Here is a 21,010-nt window from a genome sequence, read left to right as displayed (position 1 = left end):
TTGATTAAATCAACGTCCACAAATTGTCCAACTTCCACGTTTGATATGTGACGATTCAGAAATCCAATTGAGCTGAAATTTTAAAGGTAGCTTTGTCTTTATGTTCTCTATCCATCCATATAGTTGGATCTATAAATTGAGATCTGGATTCTTGTAAAAAACATCTTTCAGCTTACTTCCTCCTAGAGAGCAGATTGGAAGAAAGCAAAGTTTTGAAGGTCCATTAAAGTTGTTCTTGGTGTCTCTAGTAATTGGAGAGGGTCAATAGAGAAGTGGGAAGGATGATCTGTATGAAGAACACGCCTTGATACCGGCGGAACATAGGAATGTGAGGTTAGCTTCTTCCCCTACATTGATTGTTCTTCAACACATCTACGTAGCTCATCGATCATGTTACAAAATAGATGAGATCTCTTCTTCCTTCTCTAGTGATGCTCCTCCCTGTGTTAGCCACGGAGAGAAGTTAGCAGCTAGGGTTTGAATAAACAAAAAAGGGGTTACGGTTCTTTTCTTCCCCACTGGATTTAATTCCAGCAAATTCTAGAGTTTGGTGGGCCCACATATTTAAGTCTTGTGGTCACTAAACACAGGTAGTGGTCACTTATAAGATGTGGCCCATTTGCATTACTTATAAGGGAAAATAAAAAAATGAAATACAGCTAAGATAATAGCTCTTATCAACATATCATCAACATTTTGCACTTACATCCCTCATCAACGCCCATCCCCATCCATCATCATCCCAACCTTACGTCGCCTAACGTCCACGTCACGTACCTTAGTCACTGTCACAATCCCTTCTCATCTTCCCAATCTCTTATATTACATTAAACCCTAAAGTAGTAAACACTAAATTATTCAACTCTATATCAACTACTTCTTATCATTAACTCTAATCTCATCTCACTCCACCATTCATGTCTACCTTTACCCTCTAGTCCTACTCACTTGATAACGATCCACTACTAGTACTAAACTCTTCTCATCTTCTTAATTTACTGTTATCACTATCATGATTACTATCTTCGCCCATTCACTACCTCCTACAATGTATATAGTCCTTCCCACCTTGAATTCACCCGATAGAGAGATCTCTTTCCCTAATTTATGATCCCAATGGAAATGACTCTTACTCATCGCTAACTAATTAAATTATTTTACGAGTAAAAGTTTATAAATATTATTGATTAAACTCAATTTCACGGTGACATAATTTTTACCCTAATTTTGGGTTTACCATAATTTTTTACCCTAATTTCACGGTGACATGTCATGTGATTTAATATTGCTGAGTCTTGCAATGTCAGTGGCTCTAAGGAGATGCTTCAAGTCCATTTTGTTGATATATGAAGGAAAACGAAGGAAATACCCTTAATAAACTACAATGTCAAAATCGGACTGTAGGATTGTTTCATAAGTGAACAGAAAGTAAATACATCTCGCCAATAAGTTCAACAATGGCTAGGAAGAAAGTACTGCCAAATAAATCAAAGACAAGATCAGCGTCTCTCTCCACTATGTTCCACAATGGCAAAGACCAGAGAACTAATGAATGGTATGGTTGCATGATAAATATCTCACTATTAAGTTGACTTATAACCAGGAACTATCTACAGGTGAACTAACAGAGAACAAGATTAGGACAGAATCCAGCAAAACAATTATGGATACAAGAAAAGAGCAACAGTCGCAGCAAATGAGTGACACAAATCTGTTTCGAATAATGTAGTGTTTCCACTTGGCCCAACATAAGTATTCTCAAAGAACTTAATGCCCTGCAGACTTCATCTTGAAGAAGCTGCACAAACAGGTCAGAAAATAATGCAATAACATATTTAAGACAATATTAATAGTAATACGCCAAGGTCCTCTGACTCTTAATGTTGGAAATAATGTGAAGAAGTAACAGAGGTGCCCATCAACCTCTTCATTATCTTCTATGTCCCTGCTCTCAAAATTTACAAAATTGCCAAAAAAAAAAAAACAATGTCAAGAAAAGTAAAGCCGGATTAATTGAAGACAAGAATCATGCAAGAAAGTATCATATCAATAAATAGATCATCTCTCCTAAAGATTCATGTACAAATACAGTATTGGGATGGATCATCTCCTACAAAATCAATTCTCTAGTTCAGAATCAGGGGTACAAGGCACAGAGGTGTTCGGCCGCAGCACCCATGGCAGGGACGCCGCCATGGAACAACAATGCAAGTGCCAGGTCTGGCTCGTTCCGATGCTGCAAGGCAGAGCAGAGGCGGCAGAGCAGACGAGGCTCCACATCAGCAATCCACGTGGGCGCACACTCCACCACGAGACCGAGGAACCCAGCCACGTAGGCTTGCCAGGTGGGCCACCCACAGCCGAGGGAGACGTTTCCATCCATGGCATTGGCCATGAACTCTAGGTGAGCATGAATGACCCGAGCCCGCCTCTTCCTCACAGCCTTGGAGGGTGGCCCGCCAGGGCCACCCCAAGCAAGCATCCCGCAGAGGGCTACAAAGTGGGCCAGCCCATGGCCCACCAGCACGGCTGTCGTGGCACCGCCCCGGCTGTCGCGTGCCACCAGGAACCACGACGGAAGCATCTCCTGGAAGAGTGACTGGACCACGCGTGGCCCACCGGCGAGCCAGGCGAAGGCAGCCGCCACGGAGGCTGCCGTTTGGGTACGGGCCACGGCGGCAGGGAGCCCAGGCTGGGCAGCAACGAGCTCGATGGAGTCGATCATCACGGACAGGATCTGCTGGGCGAGTCGTAGGATATCCTTGATACACCGGTAGACGCGGAGGTAGAGGATCCCAGGTGCCACAGGGGAGAGGCCGCCACAGAAGTGGGAGCCGAAGCCGTGGCCGAGGAGGGAGCCAACGCCAGCGGGGGCGGGGCCGGTATGGAGGCCGAGGGCGGCATGGAAGCAGCTGCGGAGGAGCTGGGCCACAGCATCGTGGTTGTTGTGGAAGATGGTGCGGGAGGCAGAGAAGGTGAGGAAATCGGTCCAGCGCTTCACTTTCTGGGTCCAGAGTGCCGCCACGATGGGCATGCTTGGCCAGGGGCAGCTTGACGCAAGGTTCTCCATGGCAGGCCCTGCCAGGTACAGGAATCGTACAGACGCGCTGTCTAGCTTGTATGTTATCGTCAGGCTCACAAACGCAGCCAGCGGCAGCGGCAGCCTCGCCTTTGAGCTCCCCGCTGCCCACAAACGGTATTGAGACTGTTGTTGGAGAGAAAATAATTTAGCTTTTTTTTTGTTTTTTGGGGTGTTTTTACCGGTGACAAGGCTGGGTACGTCAACGCCTGTGGTGGCAACAATTTTCTTGATGTGGTCTTCGACGGTGGAGAGTTTGGCGGCGGGACTGGGCCAGTCTGTGCCGTTCATGAAGGCAGGTTCCCAGACGCCGCGTGTCACCTCTGCAGAGAAGTAGCTGACTATGGTGGCTATTGAAGCGGGGAGATAGTCTGCCAGATCTTTAAGCCCTGGCGCATTGGGTTTTACATCATGAACGAATAAATGTATTTTTAAACATATGAGTAATGCAATGGTCGCAATTCTAGACACGGTCGTCAGTCTTTTAAAGTTTTTTTTGGAAAATGTAAGTCTTAGAAAGATAATCTTCTAAATAAAAAATAATTAACTCCCAAAAGCCAAGGATGAACGGATTCTGACTTAAGATAAACCCACCAGTTTTCAGTTATTGCATGGTTAACCGAAACATCTGTTGATCATTGGCGGGGGGAAATGTGTTTTATATAAAGCTAAAATTTTGTTCCAGAATTAACGAACACAAAAAATCTGGGAATGAAGTGATACCGAGCCAAGCTGAACAGTCTAGTTGTCAGTTCACTGGGAGGCGAGACAGATTACTGAAAAAGAACTATTATTGATACAAGAAAGGATTTTTACAGATACATGAAAAAGGAAAGCTACAAAAACTAATTTTTTAAAGATTATTCACGCAACAATCCAAATAATCTAGACAGAAAATATGCATATTATCAACAAAAAAATTTACCCAAGAAATACTAATACAAAATTCGCGGAATGAACTGAAACGTCATACTTAAGATACTTAAGAAAAACATACCAGTAGCCAACTCACGAGGGGACAGGTGGGAATGAGAGCAAGCTGTCAGAGCTGCATCAACGACGAAAGGCACAGCTTCCATGATGTCCCATGCATCCAACTTGGGCCTCAACGAAGCATAATCCTCACTCACAGGAGCAGAAGAATTACTCATGCTGACACTGCCTGACGGAACAGATGCCACGGACTTACCCCTACCAAGCTTCCTGAACATCATACTCAAAAGGCTGTCCACATTGTGGTGAACTGGAGTTCCAGGAACTAAACCTGAGAGTGTAGAAGCCAGGCACGCTTGGTGTTGCATGTACCAAGTCTTCAACTTGGGAAATGAGTCGAGAAAGATTGGAGAGGTGTCGGTAGCACTTGGCAGCAGGGCCCTGCCCCTGCTCTTCTCTTTGCTAGAAGCCAGCACATAGGAATTCCGTAGAAGAAGGAGATACTCGGGCGTTAACTGTGATCCAACAGGGGCGCCGTCCCCCATTATGCAGTACTCCAGAGGAGGGTGATTGAACTTCCACAACCGAAGAAGAAGAATGAAAGCATTTGAGAATACTGCATGTGTGTTAACCTCCTCTCCAGTGGGCAGACTCCACGAGATAGTGGGCACACAAGATCCAAAAACTTCGCAGATTGCCATCAGCGCTCCTGCAAGCTCGGGTACCTGTTCACAAATATGTCATGTCAGAAGGGTTTGTTGCTCTCAAACAGCATTTATATGGGACGCAGACGATGACAGTGATGAAAATATTGACAAATAATTACAAAAGTTGATGGGCATTAACAATTTCGTCAGTGTCAACCACCCCAACTTCAAGAACATTTCTGTCCATGTCATCGTTATCATCAACTAGGCTGGATGATGTTGATAGGGGATAGGAAGTTCCATTCTCTGCAACAAACAAACATGTTTGCGAATGAACAAACACCCTTTAGGGGTGATTTGTCTTTGTATTCGCATTTTTCTTATGGTTTGTTCAGTTGTTCATGAAAATATGAACTCTACGTAACATGGTTACAAAAAATTTAACTGTCTGCCCCTGAAATCTCGAAATTCTGTCATTATTTCCATTCGTTCCACATCAGAAAATTCAAATCGAAATTAGTATACTTGATCTGATCTTGGAAAACCAGAATCTGAAATCTAAACATTGAATTCTGACCTCTTTGTGCAAACCCATAACTAGAAAACAAAATCTAATTTATCAAAATCGAACCTGAATTCAGAAAACGAATTCTAACGTATCTATTTCTTACCTGAAATCAGGGGAAAAAATTTCTGGTCCACCTGTTTCGGATCAGAACTTAAAAAAACTACGAGTATTCTTTCAATACTTAATAATAAATTTAATATGCAAAAGTCCAAAATCAGAATCAGAATTTTTTATGAAGTTTGTTCTCATTGTCTCTGTTACGGCATCATACTATAATACATGTGTCTCACAATTTGAGGCAAATCTTACCCTTACGCTAGCCATTGCACCTCATATCAGGCCGTGACTAATCCAGCCCAATATGCACCTGTATATGTTACTAACACCTAATATGAAAACTCTGCCGTTTCTGTTTACCTTCTGCCATGGTGCATTCTGCCTTTTCCCTACCTTGTGATCTGAGGCTTCGCTGACATGGTATCAGACCGGAGGATCTGAGACTTTTACGTTCTGCTCGGCAAACAATACATTTCGTAGCACGCTATCTTCTCTTTCTGGCGTGCATTTGATTGACAGTGAATAAGCGTTGTTGACGTTTTTCCCACCCTTCATTTCTCGCTTCCTGCTAACATGCTTTTTGCCTTGCCAGCTTTTTCTTTCCCAGCCTACATTTCTCAAGTGCCAGTATATCCTATCCTGTATTCTTGATGTCCTGCAGGCCAGTGATCAATTTCAGCAACATCTAAGATGTGGTTATACTTACACTGCATCTCCCACAGGTGCAATCATTCTTCTTGCTGCGGCATTATACTCCATTCATGGCTATTGGGGAAACACATTTTGGGGCTGACACAGAAGCTACCCTTCTGGTTCTGGGGGAAAGTATCAAACTCACCTGCCCCAAACCCCACCATGGAACTTATTCATTGGCCACAATCTTTATCAGCGGACTAAGTACATCCAATGCACACTTTATCCTCCAGGTAAACCATACCACTTGAAAGATGACCCACAGATGTTTGATCCACAACTACAGGATCGGAAGCAGTTTCACTGTCAGTATTACCTGCATAATCGGCATCAATGTAAATTTGAAGGTATTTTTACTCATAGCTTTAAAAAATATTATGACCCGTAGTGCTGTGGGTTTTACTGTTGCATGGTGTAAAATCCCAAGGCCAAGGCCCTGGCCAGCCTTTTAGGCCCTTCATGTACTTATCGTTTATATTTTTATCTCACTGGGAAGGTCACCGACTTTGTGTGATCTCCCATATCCTTATTTCAAAAAACAAATTTATGACTCGTAGTGCCTTCAGGTATCTGAGTATGCAATGCACAACATATTGATGAACTGCCTTGGGATCCTGCATAAATTGACTGATCAACCCCATGGCATAAAAGATATTGGCCTTGTGCGAGTCAGGTAAATTAGTTACCAACCAAGCATCAGTATCTCCCTTTATGAACATGGGTACATAGTGCTGAAGGGAATCCGTGGTCAACTCCCTAGGGCAGTACGAATAAATAGTCATCTTAACTACAGGGGCAAATTTTTCCCCGTGGTCAACTCCACATTATCGCATCTATCTTTTAGCTACTAGGTGGGCGTTATACCTCTCTGTCCCCATTCTGTTTATACTTAACAATGAAAATCTGGCATCAGCAATTAGTAGTCAGATGTCTTCTAATCCAGCACCAAAGCTGAATTCGAGCCCTCAGTAAGGGAATCCGTGAAGCACTTTGGATTCAAGGAATCCTCGACTTTGGATTCAAGGCACTGACCTTTGCATCACTCTTTTTCTTTTTCTTTTTTCTTTAAATATACATGTACATGTCACTTAAACCTAAAAGGGAAACTCCGCCCTTTTTTATCTTCTTCCTCTGGCGTACTCCGCTTTTTCTCTCCTCCCACGACCCAAGGCTTGACTGACAGTTTCCGTCAGTTCAGCATCAGAACTCAAACCTATCGAACTTATTATTCAAGATCTGAACTCAGAAAAACAGGATCTAAATTCTAAAAGGGGAATTCTAACCTATAAAGGGAAAATAAATTATAGTTGGAAAATGAATTTTAAATTATCTATTTCGAAGCTAAAATCAAAAAATAAATCTACTCTACCTGTTTCAAATCAGAATTTTAAAAACGGAGACATGTTCTTCAATCCCATTCCGTCGAATAAAGTTGTGAAATGCAAAATATTGTTATGCTTGCATCAAAACTTATAAAAACGAAATGTTTCTGGTCTGCTCTGGGGTATAAATGAGAAACCCGAACCTATTATTCTCTAAGTCAGATCTAATAAAAAAGAAAATTATCATTTGTTTTTCTGCTGGATCTTATTAAAGAATGGCATTATATTCTAGGTTAGATTTTGTTAAGACCCCGCTAAGGGTTTACCAGAGACGGAAGTCGAAAAGGCCCCCTGGCGTTTCAACTTCCCCCGGGGACGCTTCGACTTCCCCCGGGGATATTTCGGCTCCCGACCAACCCTCTATTTAAGAGAGGAGACCAGGTAGCTGAGAGGCATGAAGAAAATCCTATCATGAGTCCCCTCCCTTCTCTCTCTCACCCTTTTCCCCTGACCCTAACTCCTCCCTTTCCTGTTCCTACAGCGACCTTCAACCCTGCAACTGAGCCTCCTGGCGACAAGGGGAGCAAGCGTGCTCCACTCCGTTCCTTTCTGTTTTCCTCTACCTTTTTCCACCTTTTCCCATTTGTTCTGTGTTCGAACTTGGTTGAGGACAGCATTTTTGAAGTTTTCATGACGAGTATCAGTGGGTCTCAACAGATTTCTAAAAACTGAAAATATGGTTATGTTCTGTGCCAGAGCTTATAAATGAAAATTCTTGTTCGATTCTGTCTCAGAACTTATAAAAACGAAAATCTCATGATCTCGTATTACAACTGTTTTCTGAAAAAAATGTATTACAACTAATAAAAACGAAAATCTCATTCTATTTTGCGTAGAATTGATAAAAAAACACATGTTTAGTTCTGTTCTGTTTCGGAACTTAAAAAGCGAAATATTTTATCCTATTGTGTGAGATCTGGGAGAGAAGATTTCAAGGACGAGACTCGGGAGAGGAAAGATTCAAGAGACTTGGAGTTCGAGAGGAGAGATTTGAGAGAAGCAGCTTTCGGATTATCATTTACCTGGACGCTCGCGAATAAATTACCATAAATGGTTCATGGCTCATCTTCATGTCCGAAATGCATGTTTGTAATCTTCATATTCATTTGTTCGCAAACACATGAATGAACAATATGAACTTTCTCAACCCTACATCAATGGGCAGATGATTCTTCAGATACCCATCATTATCAACGACCTTAATGTTTGTTATCATAGGGCTGATGGTATTGATGAATGTCAAACCCTACAAACTGACGAATGACAGTGATGATGGTTCTTGGTAACCGGATGATGATAATGATGGTAATTCACCATCGCCATAGTCCACTAGGATTGACAGAATTGATGCCAAACGCGGTTGACAGATGATGACCAATTCACCATTGTCATTTACTGCCACCCCCAAATCCCGTAGTCTTCATCATCATCGGTCAATGGCATTAGGCCAATGACGATGACTATGATAATTCTTCATCATTCTCATCATGATCGTTGAACGGCAACCATAGCTGATGTCAGAGATGGCAAAAATGGGAGAGTTGATGGTGGAAGAACCTACCAGACCATGAAATGAGAAGATTTGCACACAGTCCACGGTTGATATTGCAGCAAGAATGATGTACATCACGGGCGCATGGCTTATTAGATGGCTGTCTGACCCCAAATAATCATGAGGAACTGGGGGTGAAAGTAGCCTCACAATAAAACGAACGGTATATTCCTGCAATAAGAACAGGTATCATGAACAGTACGGTTTGTTGTGAGGTATAGTCCTATAACTAGGATCGTAACCTGAAAATTCCATCCTCGGATGAGGGAGGCGCCACAGAGGATTGTGGTAGCTGAAATCCGGTCGTCATCTGACCCATTTGATGCAATTTGAAATATCTTCTCGAGCTCTCCTAAACTTGGGTGACATTGATAATTTCAATTTAGCTTTGCAATTAATAAAAATATTACAGTATTTCAGTTATGGATGGCGCACCTTGAAGCAGGAGTATTCATTAATGCATTTATCATTGAAGAGGATAGGGGGACACCCTTCATTAAGGCCGACCATCCAGGCTGACTAGGCATTGCGTGAGGTTGCGGACTGATACGACCAGTGACGTAGCCGGGCCAAAAATACACAGACGTGTCCAACAAGTTTCGCGCAATACATGCCTCAACAATAAGATGTCGCATATTTCCAACTAAAAAGAGAAAGGAAAAAGTATAAATATATTTCAAATTTTCTAACACAATAACAAGAATAAATAATATTGTTACTTACCGCAGTCGAAAGTCTTCTCCTTCGAACTGATATTCTCAATGTGACCTCGAGAAACATTGAATTCAGAGATAAATAGCATTGCTTTTGCAGCGGCCTGATTTGCTTCTGAAACAAAACTTTGAGGAGGAGACAACAAAAAATCGTACTCCCCCACCGCTCGTATACTGGACATTAAGGCCTTGCGACGCTCTCCAGAAGCAGTATCTTTGAATCGATTCTCTGCACCATTCAGCTCTTCCTCCCTAATTATATCGGCAATTGATAGTGTCGCAACAGACAGAAGCATACAGAATCGTGAGTCTAAATGAGGAACTGGCCCTTCAATTGGATCTCTATCCTACAACAATGAACGCAGAAATGAAAGAAATTAGACAATAAATTCAAAGAGAGACTAAAAATAAAATTTGAAGGAAAAGATTCACACCCTCTGGACAAGACGAAGTGCAGCCACCCAGAGTCCTAAGAAAGCCTCGTGCCATGTGGTCCTATTGATTGCACGAAGAGTCTTGACTAAACCTACAGAACGTTATCCACATCAACAACATGTTTTCAATGGCTTTGATAGTGAAGCAAAGATGAGATCTCCCTACCGCTTATGATTTCAATTGCATTGGTGGAAGCAACAGAGAAGTCGAGTGAGTCCTCAAGGTAAATATCTAAAGGCATCCACAAGGAAGAATGACTGGCCCCATGACTAAGCCCTCCCAGAGATGTAAACGCCTGTAATTCCTCGAATTGACTACGTTTGGCTGCTCCATGAAACTCCCCTTGAATACGCAATGTAAAATTCAAGAAAACGTCGGGAGACACTGACGCATTCCTCAAGGCCATTGAACTTGTAGCAAATAACTGCAAACGGTTGGTGAAAATTCTCCAGTGCGAAGGCCTGGAATAACAATTTGAACTTATCAGAAACCACATTCTCGGTTTCCATGATCTCAAGAGCAAATTCAGGTAAAAGAATATAAATTTATCATAAAAATTAAACACAGCGAAAAAAACGCAATTCCAGGTAAAAAAACCACAAAAATGTAGCATGCCCATAAATATGGAAACACATAAAACTCCAGATACCTATGATATCATTAAAATTGTCTGCGGAAACCCCAAGTGATGCTGTAAAGCCCCAAGTCGTATATCGGATTATGGGCCAGTAGGTAGCACAGTGGTACATTCTTTAAAATTTCTTACCAAATAAAGCATAGAACCGTGATCAATTATATTTCAAGAAAAAACCATGATCAATCGGCTACAGATGCGTGCACCTAAAGTTACACGTGTGCGGAGAGGGACCAATAAATAAGAAGAGAGGGAGCCAGGCAGAGACTGGTCATTTTTCTTCTAGAAGCTCCTGGAGTTGGTAGTTGCAGAGTTATATAAACCTCCCAGAGATCCGATCAAGAAACACCGAAATATGAGAGAAAAACGACCCTTCATCAATAAACCAAGAAATACAGGACTGAGTCTACGCACTGAGATGAATTCCAACAATTGAGAAGAGAATAGTTCACAAGACGACAGAGGAACGATAGAGGGATAACCCAGACACTGCCGGATCAGTTGCGTCCATTTCTGAGAGTTCGCTGGATCAGATGCCCTTCCGCTGGATCTTGGAGAGTCTCCTCAGCTCCAGCCCGCTATACCCAATCAGTTAATAAAAACCCAACGGTTCTTGATGGTTATTTGCCCTCTTATATACAGTGTCACGGACCCCGGCCTAATTAGGGCTCTGATCGTGCTTCGTTTCTGACATGTGGCGTCCTCAAGCACTATTGGGGAGGTTTGTATTGCAGAGAAACAAGGGCTGGAGCAGCAGAGAGTACCTTCTGTCCAGAAAAAAACAGAGAATCCTCTCAGATTCTCTAAGTCCTGTCTCCATCTCTTAAGTGAGCTGTTTCCTTCAAACTTTACCCACTCTTGCAGATTGCTCACTATGAACTGGTTTCATATTTTCTCACATTCTTGGAAATACTTTGCAGTTTGATTTTCTAGATTGAAGAGTATGAAACATATTGACCCACCAATGAGAACTTCAGTATCATGAAGTGAAGACAAGTAGATGAGACTGCGATCAGGGGAGAGTCAGGGGACTCCAGAGAGAGGGAGAAGCCTCTCGAATCACAGCCTTATTTGTGCACATCTTTGTCATCTATATGTGTGAGATCGGGAGATCAGAGGGAGAGAAAGATATCGTAAACAAAGATAAAGTCGTATATTCATCAATCAAAAAACACATGTTGTACATTAGCTTTTATAGCCGTTTAGACAAGAGGGAAAAATACCCGTTGGACTCCAACGGTCATCTCATGACCGTGGGAGTTCAACGGTCACATTAGTAGTCACATGTGAGCCCAATGGGCCAGTGGAGCTAACACCCCCCCTCAAGTTGGGTATAGATGTTGAACATGCCCAACTTGGACACCAATGCTTGAAAGTGAGGGCCCGGAAGGCCCTTGGTGAAAACGTCGGCAACTTGCTCCAGAGTAGGAATATAGTGTGGGACAATAAACCCATCATCAATACTTTTCTTGATGTAATGGCGGGCTACTCTGGCATGCTTGGTCCGTTCATGTTGGACAGGCTGCGCCAGGTAACCAGGTTACCTCCAAGAAAGCTGCAATAACCCGAGGTGGATCGGCTGTCCTCAAACGAGCCAGCATAATCCAAATCGGTGTAGAGAACGACACTAGGTTCTCCGCCCCTTCGAAACAATAAGCCTTGCCCAATAGTACCTTTAAGATAAGCAAGAATGCGATCAGCCGCTCTTTGGTGTGACTCCCGGGGGTCACTCATAAACTGACTCAGGGAGTTAACTGCAAATGCGATATCAGGACGAGTATGGTTGAGATATAATAATCTGTCAATAAGTCTCTGAAACGACGTCTTGTTTACGGGAGCATCTTTGTCATGCTGTTCAGTTTTCAGCTTAACATTGATGTCAACAGGGGTAGCAGCTGGACGACAATCTAATTTACCAGTTTCCCGCAATAAATCCAAGATATATTTGTGTTGTGACAATAAAATCCCTGTCTTAGAATATGCCACTTCGATACCCAAGAAATAGGTAAGGAGACCAAGAGCCTTAATATCAAATGAGCCAGTGAGATATGTCTCAAGGCGCTGAATTTCATCCGCATCATTTCCCGTGATTATAATATCGTCAACATAGACAATAAGAATAGATATCTTTCCTTGCGCACTATGCTTGATGAATAAAGTATGGTCGCCTTCACTCTGAAAGAATCCAGCAGATAGCATGGTTTTGGAAAATTTTCCAAACCAGGCACGAGGAGATTGTTTGAGACCATATAGAGATTTCTTGAGATGACATACATCCCCCAAGTTTGTGCCTAAAGAATACCCAGGAGGAGGGAACATATATACCTCCTCTTCCAACTCCCCATGTAAGAAAGCATTCTTAACATCATATTGATACAACTTCCAATCAAATAATGCTGCCAAAGCAATTAAGACTCGAATAGTATTTAACTTGGCGACAGGAGCGAATGTTTCATGATAATCAATACCGTATGACTGAGTATATCCCCGGGCAACTAGACGAGCCTTATACCTTGCAATGGAACCATCCGAATGATATTTAATAGTAAAGACCCATCTGCTGCCGACCAGCTTTTTTCCAGCTGGGAGAGGACCCATTACCCATGTGCCATTTCTCTCAAGGGCTTCCATTTCCTCATCCATAGCATTCTTCCATTCGTTGGACGACATAGCTTCTTTAACAGACTGTGGAACCGACACGGTCATTAGAGCTTGAATTATTTTATTATACTCAGGGGAAATCTGAGTATAGGAAACATAGTTGCTAATTGGATACCGCTTTGTCTGTGTACATGCCCGAACACCTTTGCTAATAGCAATAGACCAGCCATGATTGCCGGGTATATCTTCATCAACTGCTTCATCAATTCTCGGAGTACTTTCTGAGACAGCTAGAGGTTCCTCACCTTGAGTATGAGTTAAAAAAGGTTCTGCCATATGCTGCTGACTCACGTTGGACGGTACAGAGATCTCTTGACTCCCATTGTCGCCGAGCTCCTGAACCATTGGGTCAAGATTGCCGTCCAACCGGCTTTCGGAATCATAAAACATCCTTGCCTCATCGAAGGAGGCGTCTGCTGTGACATAGAGGCGTTTTGAGCTGGGATGATAACATCGGTATCCCTTTTGAGTAGAAGAATAACCCAGGAGTAAGCACTTTAGCACCCTGGGATCCAATTTTCCTGCATGATGAGCATGTACATACACAATACAACCAAATATCTTGGCTGGCAGATTAGTCCTTAAACATAAATGAGGAAATTCAGAAGACATAAGATCAATCGGGGCAGAAAAATTCAAAGTTCTAGATGCAGTGCGATTTATGAGATGTGTAGCCGTTGCAACTGCTTCACTCCAGTATTGTTTAGGAGAATTGCCTTGAAACAAAAGGGCTCTGGCTGCAGACATGATATGGCCAATTTTTCTCTCAGCGAGACCATTCTGTTGAGGAGTATTCACACATGATGACTGGTGCGCAATTCCCCTATCGCCTAGATACGTGTTTACTTCTCCGGAGAAGTATTCTTTAGCATTATCGGTCCTTATCTGTCGCACCTTTCTTCCAAACTGAGTATGTATCATTTCGCAAAAAAGGATAACGACTGATGGAACTTAGATTTGGATTTCAGTAGATAGACCCACGTATATCTGGTGAAATCATCCACAAACAAAATAAACCATCTGTGCTGGAAGAGGCCAGTGGTGGAACAAGGTCTCCATACATCACTATGAACACATTCAAATGCAGCGGAAGATCTATGATTTGAAACAGGAAAAACGGTTCTTTTATGTTTAGCAAATTGACAAGACTCACAAATCAGATCGTCAATGATAATCCCCTTAAACAGGTAGGGGTATACATGTTTCAAAAGGGAAAATGAAGGATGTCCTAGTCTCTGATGGAGGAGGATGACCCGTTCAGCGCTCTTGGTGTTGTAGACCACCCTGTGGTTATCATCCTCCTCTAGGTCGTCCTGTAGGAGAAGTCCCCCTTCCTGTCTAACAGACGAAATCTTCTTCCCGGTGTCCTTTATGCACAAAAAACAAGAATCGGAGTCGAGGGTAAATCTCCATCCAGTGTCGACAACCAACTGTGTTAGGGAAAGTAAGTTTGCTTTTAATTCAGGTATGTGTAAAACATCCTTTAGTATTACTCCTTTGATAAAAACTGTCCCTCTTCCTTCAACCCTTAAAATCCCACCATTTGCGGTAAAAACCTTATGATTGCTGGAAACCGAGTCATATGATTGAAAAAGGGATCTTTGGGGTGACATGTGATCTGTCGCCCCTGAATCCAAAATCCAAGATGATGATATAGGACTAACATTATTGTAAGTAGTGAAAGCAAAGTGCTCACCTGATCTGGCTAATGAAGTGGAGCTTATCTTCTGTAGAATCTTGCTCATCTCGGATTGGATGAGTTTTTGAATTTCTCCCCCATCATTGCTCTTCTTGGTGGAGGGTTCTCCCCCTTCACTTGCAACATATGCCTTTTTCTGGTCTCTTGGCACCCAGAGACCTTTTCGGATCTGCTCCTCCTTCCAGGCCAGTTTTCTGCAGTCCTTTTTTACGTGGCCTTCCTTCCTGCAATAGCCGCAAACGAGTGGTTCTGGAGGATTACCTTCCTTTGGAGTTACTTTAGGAATCTGTGGAGAAGGCGCCCAAGAGCTTGAATTATTTCGTGGCTCACCCCTTTTGGCTAGGTGAGCTACCGAGGTCGGAGTAGTAGAATCTTCATCTTTAAGCGTCAATTTTCTCCGCCGTTCTGCTCCTTGCAGTTCGGAGATAGCTTCTGCTAGTGTCGGAAATCTTTCTCGATGTAGAAGTTGGCTTCGTAAATTTTCGTATTCGGGGTTTAAACCCATCAAAAAAGGTGAGTGTTCTGAACTTGACCTCTCGGAGATAGGATGGTGAATTCTTATCTCCAGTGGGCCAGAGAAGATCTAGTTCTCTCCAAATAGCTTTGAGCTTTGCTGAATATGAGGATATGGACATACTGCCTTGCTTCAGTGTTCTCTCCTGTTCCCGGAGGTCAAAAACACGAAAGTCGCTGTGGGTCTCTGCACATGATTTATTAATTTCTTCCCAAAGATCTCGAACGCAGTCTATAAGAATATAGTCATCTCGTTGTTCTTCTTCCATATTCCGGATCATCCAATTCACAATAAAGGCCTCCTCCGACTCCCAAATATATAATTTTGGATCCTCCTCTGAAGGGGCATCCTCCGTTAGATGTTTGCCCAAGTACGCAGCTTTGAGAGACCTTTGAGCAAGGGAAACCCATTTCTGCCCATTGAGCCCATTATATTTCATATCCAGATCAGGTAGTATCAACCTGTTCTGGGTTGTAATATCTGCCTCTTTGATAGTAGAAGTTGACGTCTCTAATTCCCTTTCCAACGTCTTGGACCGAGATTTGCCTCCCATGGAATCTAAGCAATTGGTAAATAAAGTGGGGTAGATGAAGAGTTACCGGTCAAAGACAGTTGACGATGGTTGCTCAAAGAAGACGCGTGCGCCGAATGAATACGGCCCGAAGTAAGTAAAAATAGCCGAATGGGTACGGCACCAGCTGAGAAAAAAGAACTGCAGAACACCGTCGGGCGCAGCTTCCCGTCCGAAATAAGGTGAGCGCCCGAAATAGAAGAAAATCGCCGACTGGATACGGCACCAGGTGAGGAAAAACTGCAGAGCACGGTTGAGAAAGATTCTACGGCCGAAATCTGGCTATTTTCCGTCCGAAAGCTGCCGAAAATCTGCCGAGAGCAGATCTACGACCGAAATCTGGCTTCGCAGGTTCGTTGATAACAATTTCCGTAGGCACAGGAGGTTACGAACGCAGAGCTCCGCCGAGAATAGCTCAACGGACGGGAACAGGTACGATTTCAGGACGACAGAAACACGTCGTAGGGTTGACGAGATCGATTTCCTTCGGAGAGTAGGGTTCCGCGAGAAAGCTTCCAAATTCTCACGGTCTTTCAATCTTTCGAAGCGAAAGAAAATTTTTTGGATTCGCTCTGATACCATGTGAGATCGGGAGATCAGAGGGAGAGAAAGATATCGTAAACAAAGATAAAGTCGTATATTCATCAATCAAAAAACACATGTTGTACATTAGCTTTTATAGCCGTTTAGACAAGAGGGAAAAATACCCGTTGGACTCCAACGGTCATCTCATGACCGTGGGAGTTCAACGGTCACATTAGTAGTCACATGTGAGCCCAATGGGCCAGTGGAGCTAACAATATGATCATGTAATTATCCACCATTTTTATCCCTACATCTCTATACCCGTCTATCTCTCTATGTCCATCTCACTCCCTCTTTTTATAATCATTCTAGTCCCCTCTTAGTGCCTGTTTGAAAGACGGTTGAAGGGATTAGATGTGCCAACTGAAATGCGAGAAAAAAATCAAAACACAGCAATAACAGATGAAACAATGAGACCGTACTATTAGAAAATAACAAACACATTACAAGGGAAATTATATGAACGTTATATAAAGAAGATGTCATGATTCATACATATTTTGGCGGGCCAGAGACAGAAGCCGAGTAATTAACTTCTGTTCCAGAAGCATCCCGACAAGCTCGATGGACCTGATGGTGTTTGTTCTTCTCAATTTCTCAGAGAAATCTGCCCTCCTGCCTTCCAAAGCATCTTCACCATCAATTTCCATATCCTGGGGCATTTGCAGCCAGTAGGATTTTTTCTCTGGAGTTCTCTCAAGCAACCCTTCGTCATCCAAGGCCGCATCTACCAACTGCCATAAAATATAAAAAAAGAATTCCACCACTATAATCCCCGGTTCACTCGATGATATGCCAAATGTCTCCGAAAGATGCAGAAGGTCGTCAACACATAAGAGAATCCTGTAATTGCATTTTCCCCTTCCATGTTAACCAAATGGTGTATAAAATATAGAGCACTAAGAAAGATATCAACAACCGGCACATATGTCCATAAAAATAACAGAAGAGAAATAAAATAGCACAAATCCCTTGTAGCAACGGGAGACTCCAAGGAAGAAATGGGGATGGGGCACACTTGTGCTTCAATACTAAAAACAATAGTAATGTGAAAGATGAGAATGTGAGAATGGAACTCGATTCATAGCATCCCACATTTACCTGAGACAACAAGGTCAAAAAGCTAAAATGCATTACAAAATTTGACAGACATTCATAAAAGGCCGTTTCTCCATGCAGCAGCCGTTTTACATGAAAATCTCTATCTTTTAAATGCTCCGGTGTGATAAAAATCAAATTTTAGAGAGGCGATTGCATCAACTATCATTTATCCAGCAGGAAACAATTTGATATTTATGACCTTGCCTCTGGTTTTTATGTCTGATAACTGTTGCCTATGTATAAGCAATTGAAGAAAATAAATAGAAACTATTTCTCTTCCTCTGGTTTTATGGCAGAAACTAAGTCTGCACCAACCAACCCTTCAACCTGTTCTTCGGCTTCCTCTTCCTTTCCTCTAAACGAGTAGACGTAATCAATTACATCTTCGTTCCTAACCTCATTTTGGGGGGTTACATGTATTTAAACAAAACTACTCTAATGGAAGCGTCAGAAATAACCTAGACATGCCTCGGGGATTGTTCATATTAATACCATCACCTTTAAAGCATCTCCTTAACCACGTCATGGATTCCAAAAGCTCGAATAGAAAAGGGCAGGGGAATCACCCAACCTCGTTGTCATGGCTTGCACCTGTTGATGACAGTATATCTCGTTTCACTCCACATAACTGATATTTCTGTTGAAATAGGGTTTTAACCCTGTTCTCCATAAAATGCACTAGGGCCAATGAAATGAGTTTCACAAAGGAAGCTAAAGAAATGGCCTTTGAGTCCGTTGAAGTTGATTAAATCTGAAACTTTATTATCTTCCCTAGAAATCTTATGTAAAAGGAGGAGATTGTACATTTAATACTATAACTGGCATGATCTGATATTGAATCGTTCATGTCTTCCTTGCCCAATTGAGAAGAATATGAATATGATCGAAAAGGCTTGTCCTCCGGATAACAATAGAAAGATTTTTTTTTAGAGAAAGATGCATAAAAAATTAACAGTGATTGTTTATCCGTTCGACCACATGCAATTATTTTAGGAGAGCCAAATCTTAAATAAAATGGCGGAAGACTTGATGATCCAAAATTTTGAGCACTCATATCATAAGCAGGATAAAAAGATAACATGCCCAGCAAGTAGCGGACAACTTCTGTCAAAAGATGAGATTCCCAGTGCACAGATGAATTGGCTGGAGATTAGAACGAAGGGTCTTTCAAAAAACTTAGTTTATATTTAATTCAAAGAAGGGTTTTCGGGAGAAAAAAGTCCAGTCAGTCAAATGAGAAATCCTATTAAATAAGAAGATACGTTAATATTTGAAAAAAATTATTATTATTTTGAAAAAAAGGACAGGATACGTTAATATTTCTGTCAAAATGGTGAACAGGCCCGAAAGAACAGAAAAGGTTAGCATCACCTTTTCCAGAATATTCGATTCTCTTTGGGGGCAAATTTTAAAATGTGCCTCTTCAGTATTTCCATATAAAGCGCATAACCTGCTGGCCTTGAACGTCTATACGGCAGAACCCTGTACAGAAAATGAAAAATTGATGAGCAGAAGACTAAATCTGAAAAAGAAACAAAGTGCATGTATGGAGAACAGTCGAATTTTATGATAAATGTGCCGAAACTATAGAGAAAAATAGATTCATTAAACTTAAGATAAAAATGTATAAACTGTAATCAACAGATCAGCATTAAGGTATTCTGCCCAAAACGGTAAACAGATTCATTTGCCACTGAGCCTTCAAGGCACCGATGATGAGATAACCTTAAATGTTTTCTTGTGGAAGTTGCAAAATATTTTCGACCCAAGGGAGGAATCATCAATTTGTAATGATGCAAGAACATAATCATTCAACAGTGTAGAAAAATGTGTTTATTTTCAAAGTATTTGAAACGATAGTCAAGAAATCAATTAAAACGATCTTCCCAACATGGATAAACAGACTCATTTACCAATGACAATCAAAGTCATTGATTATGAGATAAATTTGAACCCTATAATGTTTTATTGAAGCAGATGTGAAATCTTTTTGCCCGATTAAAGGAACCATTAACTTGTAATGATGAAAAGAATGGATTAATTTAACTTTTGGTAAATGTGTTTAGCTTTATAATGCTCGAAAACCTTAATGAATCCGAAAAAACGCACCCTGTCCAACATTGAAAAACATGTTCATTTGCCACTGAGCATTCAATTCGCTGGTTGCAATATAAAATTTGAGCAATAAAAAGTGATTTCTTGAGAAAGATGTAAAATCTTTTCGCCCGATTACCTATAACTTACTCGTGATACAAGTATTTAACTTTATAATGATCAAAACTCTAACAAAAAAATCAGCAAAACGCACTCAGTCTAACGTAGATGAACAACCGAGGATTAAACTCGCCGATTATGAGATAAAATGTGATCCATCATTAACGTCCCGCAGTAGATGCAACCATTAACATGTATAATGACGCAAAAAACCAAGCACTACAACAGCTAACCAAACATTTCCGCACCTGACGGAGAAATGAGCGATAACGAGCGCAGGCGGGACGAGCCCGAAATCTAGGGCCCATTCGATATACTTCCAGGAAGCGGGTACGTTGTAGCCAGACCAGCAGACGTAGGAGACGAGGGCTTTAGCGAGGCCTGGCGAAGGGAGCGACTCCCCTGCGCCTAAAAGAATGGTAGACAACCGCGAACCCCAATCGACGGCCTCCAATCCATTCTCAGCCGCTGCCTTCGTAAACTCCACTACTTCTTCCCACGACACCGCCGCCGGGGCTGCCGTCGCCATAGCTACATGAGAAGAAAGCATTTGGGGCGGTGACACCGCCGGAGCGGCCATTGTTGGTGGAAAAATCCACCAAATGTGAAATTCTCCGCTTGATTCAGAGGCGGAGTAGTCGAGGAATGAAGTAAATCTGCCAAATTCTCCGCGTGATGACCGCGATCGACCGGAATTCAACAATCGGAGATCAAACTGTGTATGTTCGTCCGCACCTATGAAAGATTTCGGTAGAAATCACACAACTGAAGCAAATAGTCAGTTGGATTTCTATTTATATCTCCAGTCAATTGTTCTTGAAAATTCAGTTTTCTTTATTTTTCGTCTCAGAAATTATTTTAGAATTTGCCCTTTTTATTGGTTCCATAATTACAATGACGGAAAAATATTAGAATTTTAAATATATGTAATGATGGCCATAGTCGTATGTTTAGGATAACGAATAGAGTATG

General features: G+C 42.0%; 1 protein-coding gene across 4 annotated transcripts; it reads right to left on the bottom strand.

The window, feature by feature from the left end:
- Window positions 1-2,029: 2,029 nt before the first annotated feature.
- Window positions 2,030-20,799, bottom strand: LOC144711346 (mediator of RNA polymerase II transcription subunit 33A-like). 4 transcript variants are annotated; one of them, XM_078585327.1, is made up of 12 exons: window positions 20,287-20,799; window positions 19,196-19,306; window positions 17,219-17,566; window positions 10,225-10,520; window positions 10,059-10,150; window positions 9,635-9,971; window positions 9,347-9,554; window positions 9,154-9,268; window positions 8,921-9,082; window positions 4,077-4,737; window positions 3,262-3,468; window positions 2,030-3,183 (listed from the first exon to the last, which is right to left on the bottom strand). In XM_078585327.1, the coding sequence occupies exons 1-12, from the start codon at window positions 20,616-20,618 to the stop codon at window positions 2,138-2,140; spliced, it is 3,915 nt and encodes a 1,304-aa protein (XP_078441453.1). In that variant the 5' UTR covers window positions 20,619-20,799; the 3' UTR covers window positions 2,030-2,137. The 4 variants fall into 4 exon arrangements, with proteins under 4 accessions (XP_078441453.1, XP_078441460.1, XP_078441466.1 ...); XM_078585334.1 differs by having other exon boundaries at window positions 3,262-3,459; XM_078585340.1 differs by lacking the exons at window positions 19,196-19,306; window positions 20,287-20,799 and adding an exon at window positions 18,283-18,412.
- Between the last annotated feature and the right edge of the window lie 211 nt (window positions 20,800-21,010).

Source organism: Wolffia australiana, chromosome 1, assembly GCF_029677425.1.
Source record: "Wolffia australiana isolate 7733 chromosome 1, ASM2967742v1".
NCBI classification, from domain to species: domain Eukaryota; kingdom Viridiplantae; phylum Streptophyta; class Magnoliopsida; order Alismatales; family Araceae; genus Wolffia; species Wolffia australiana.
Note: the sequence above shows the minus strand (reverse complement) of the source record. Positions and strands in the feature narration are given on the sequence as shown.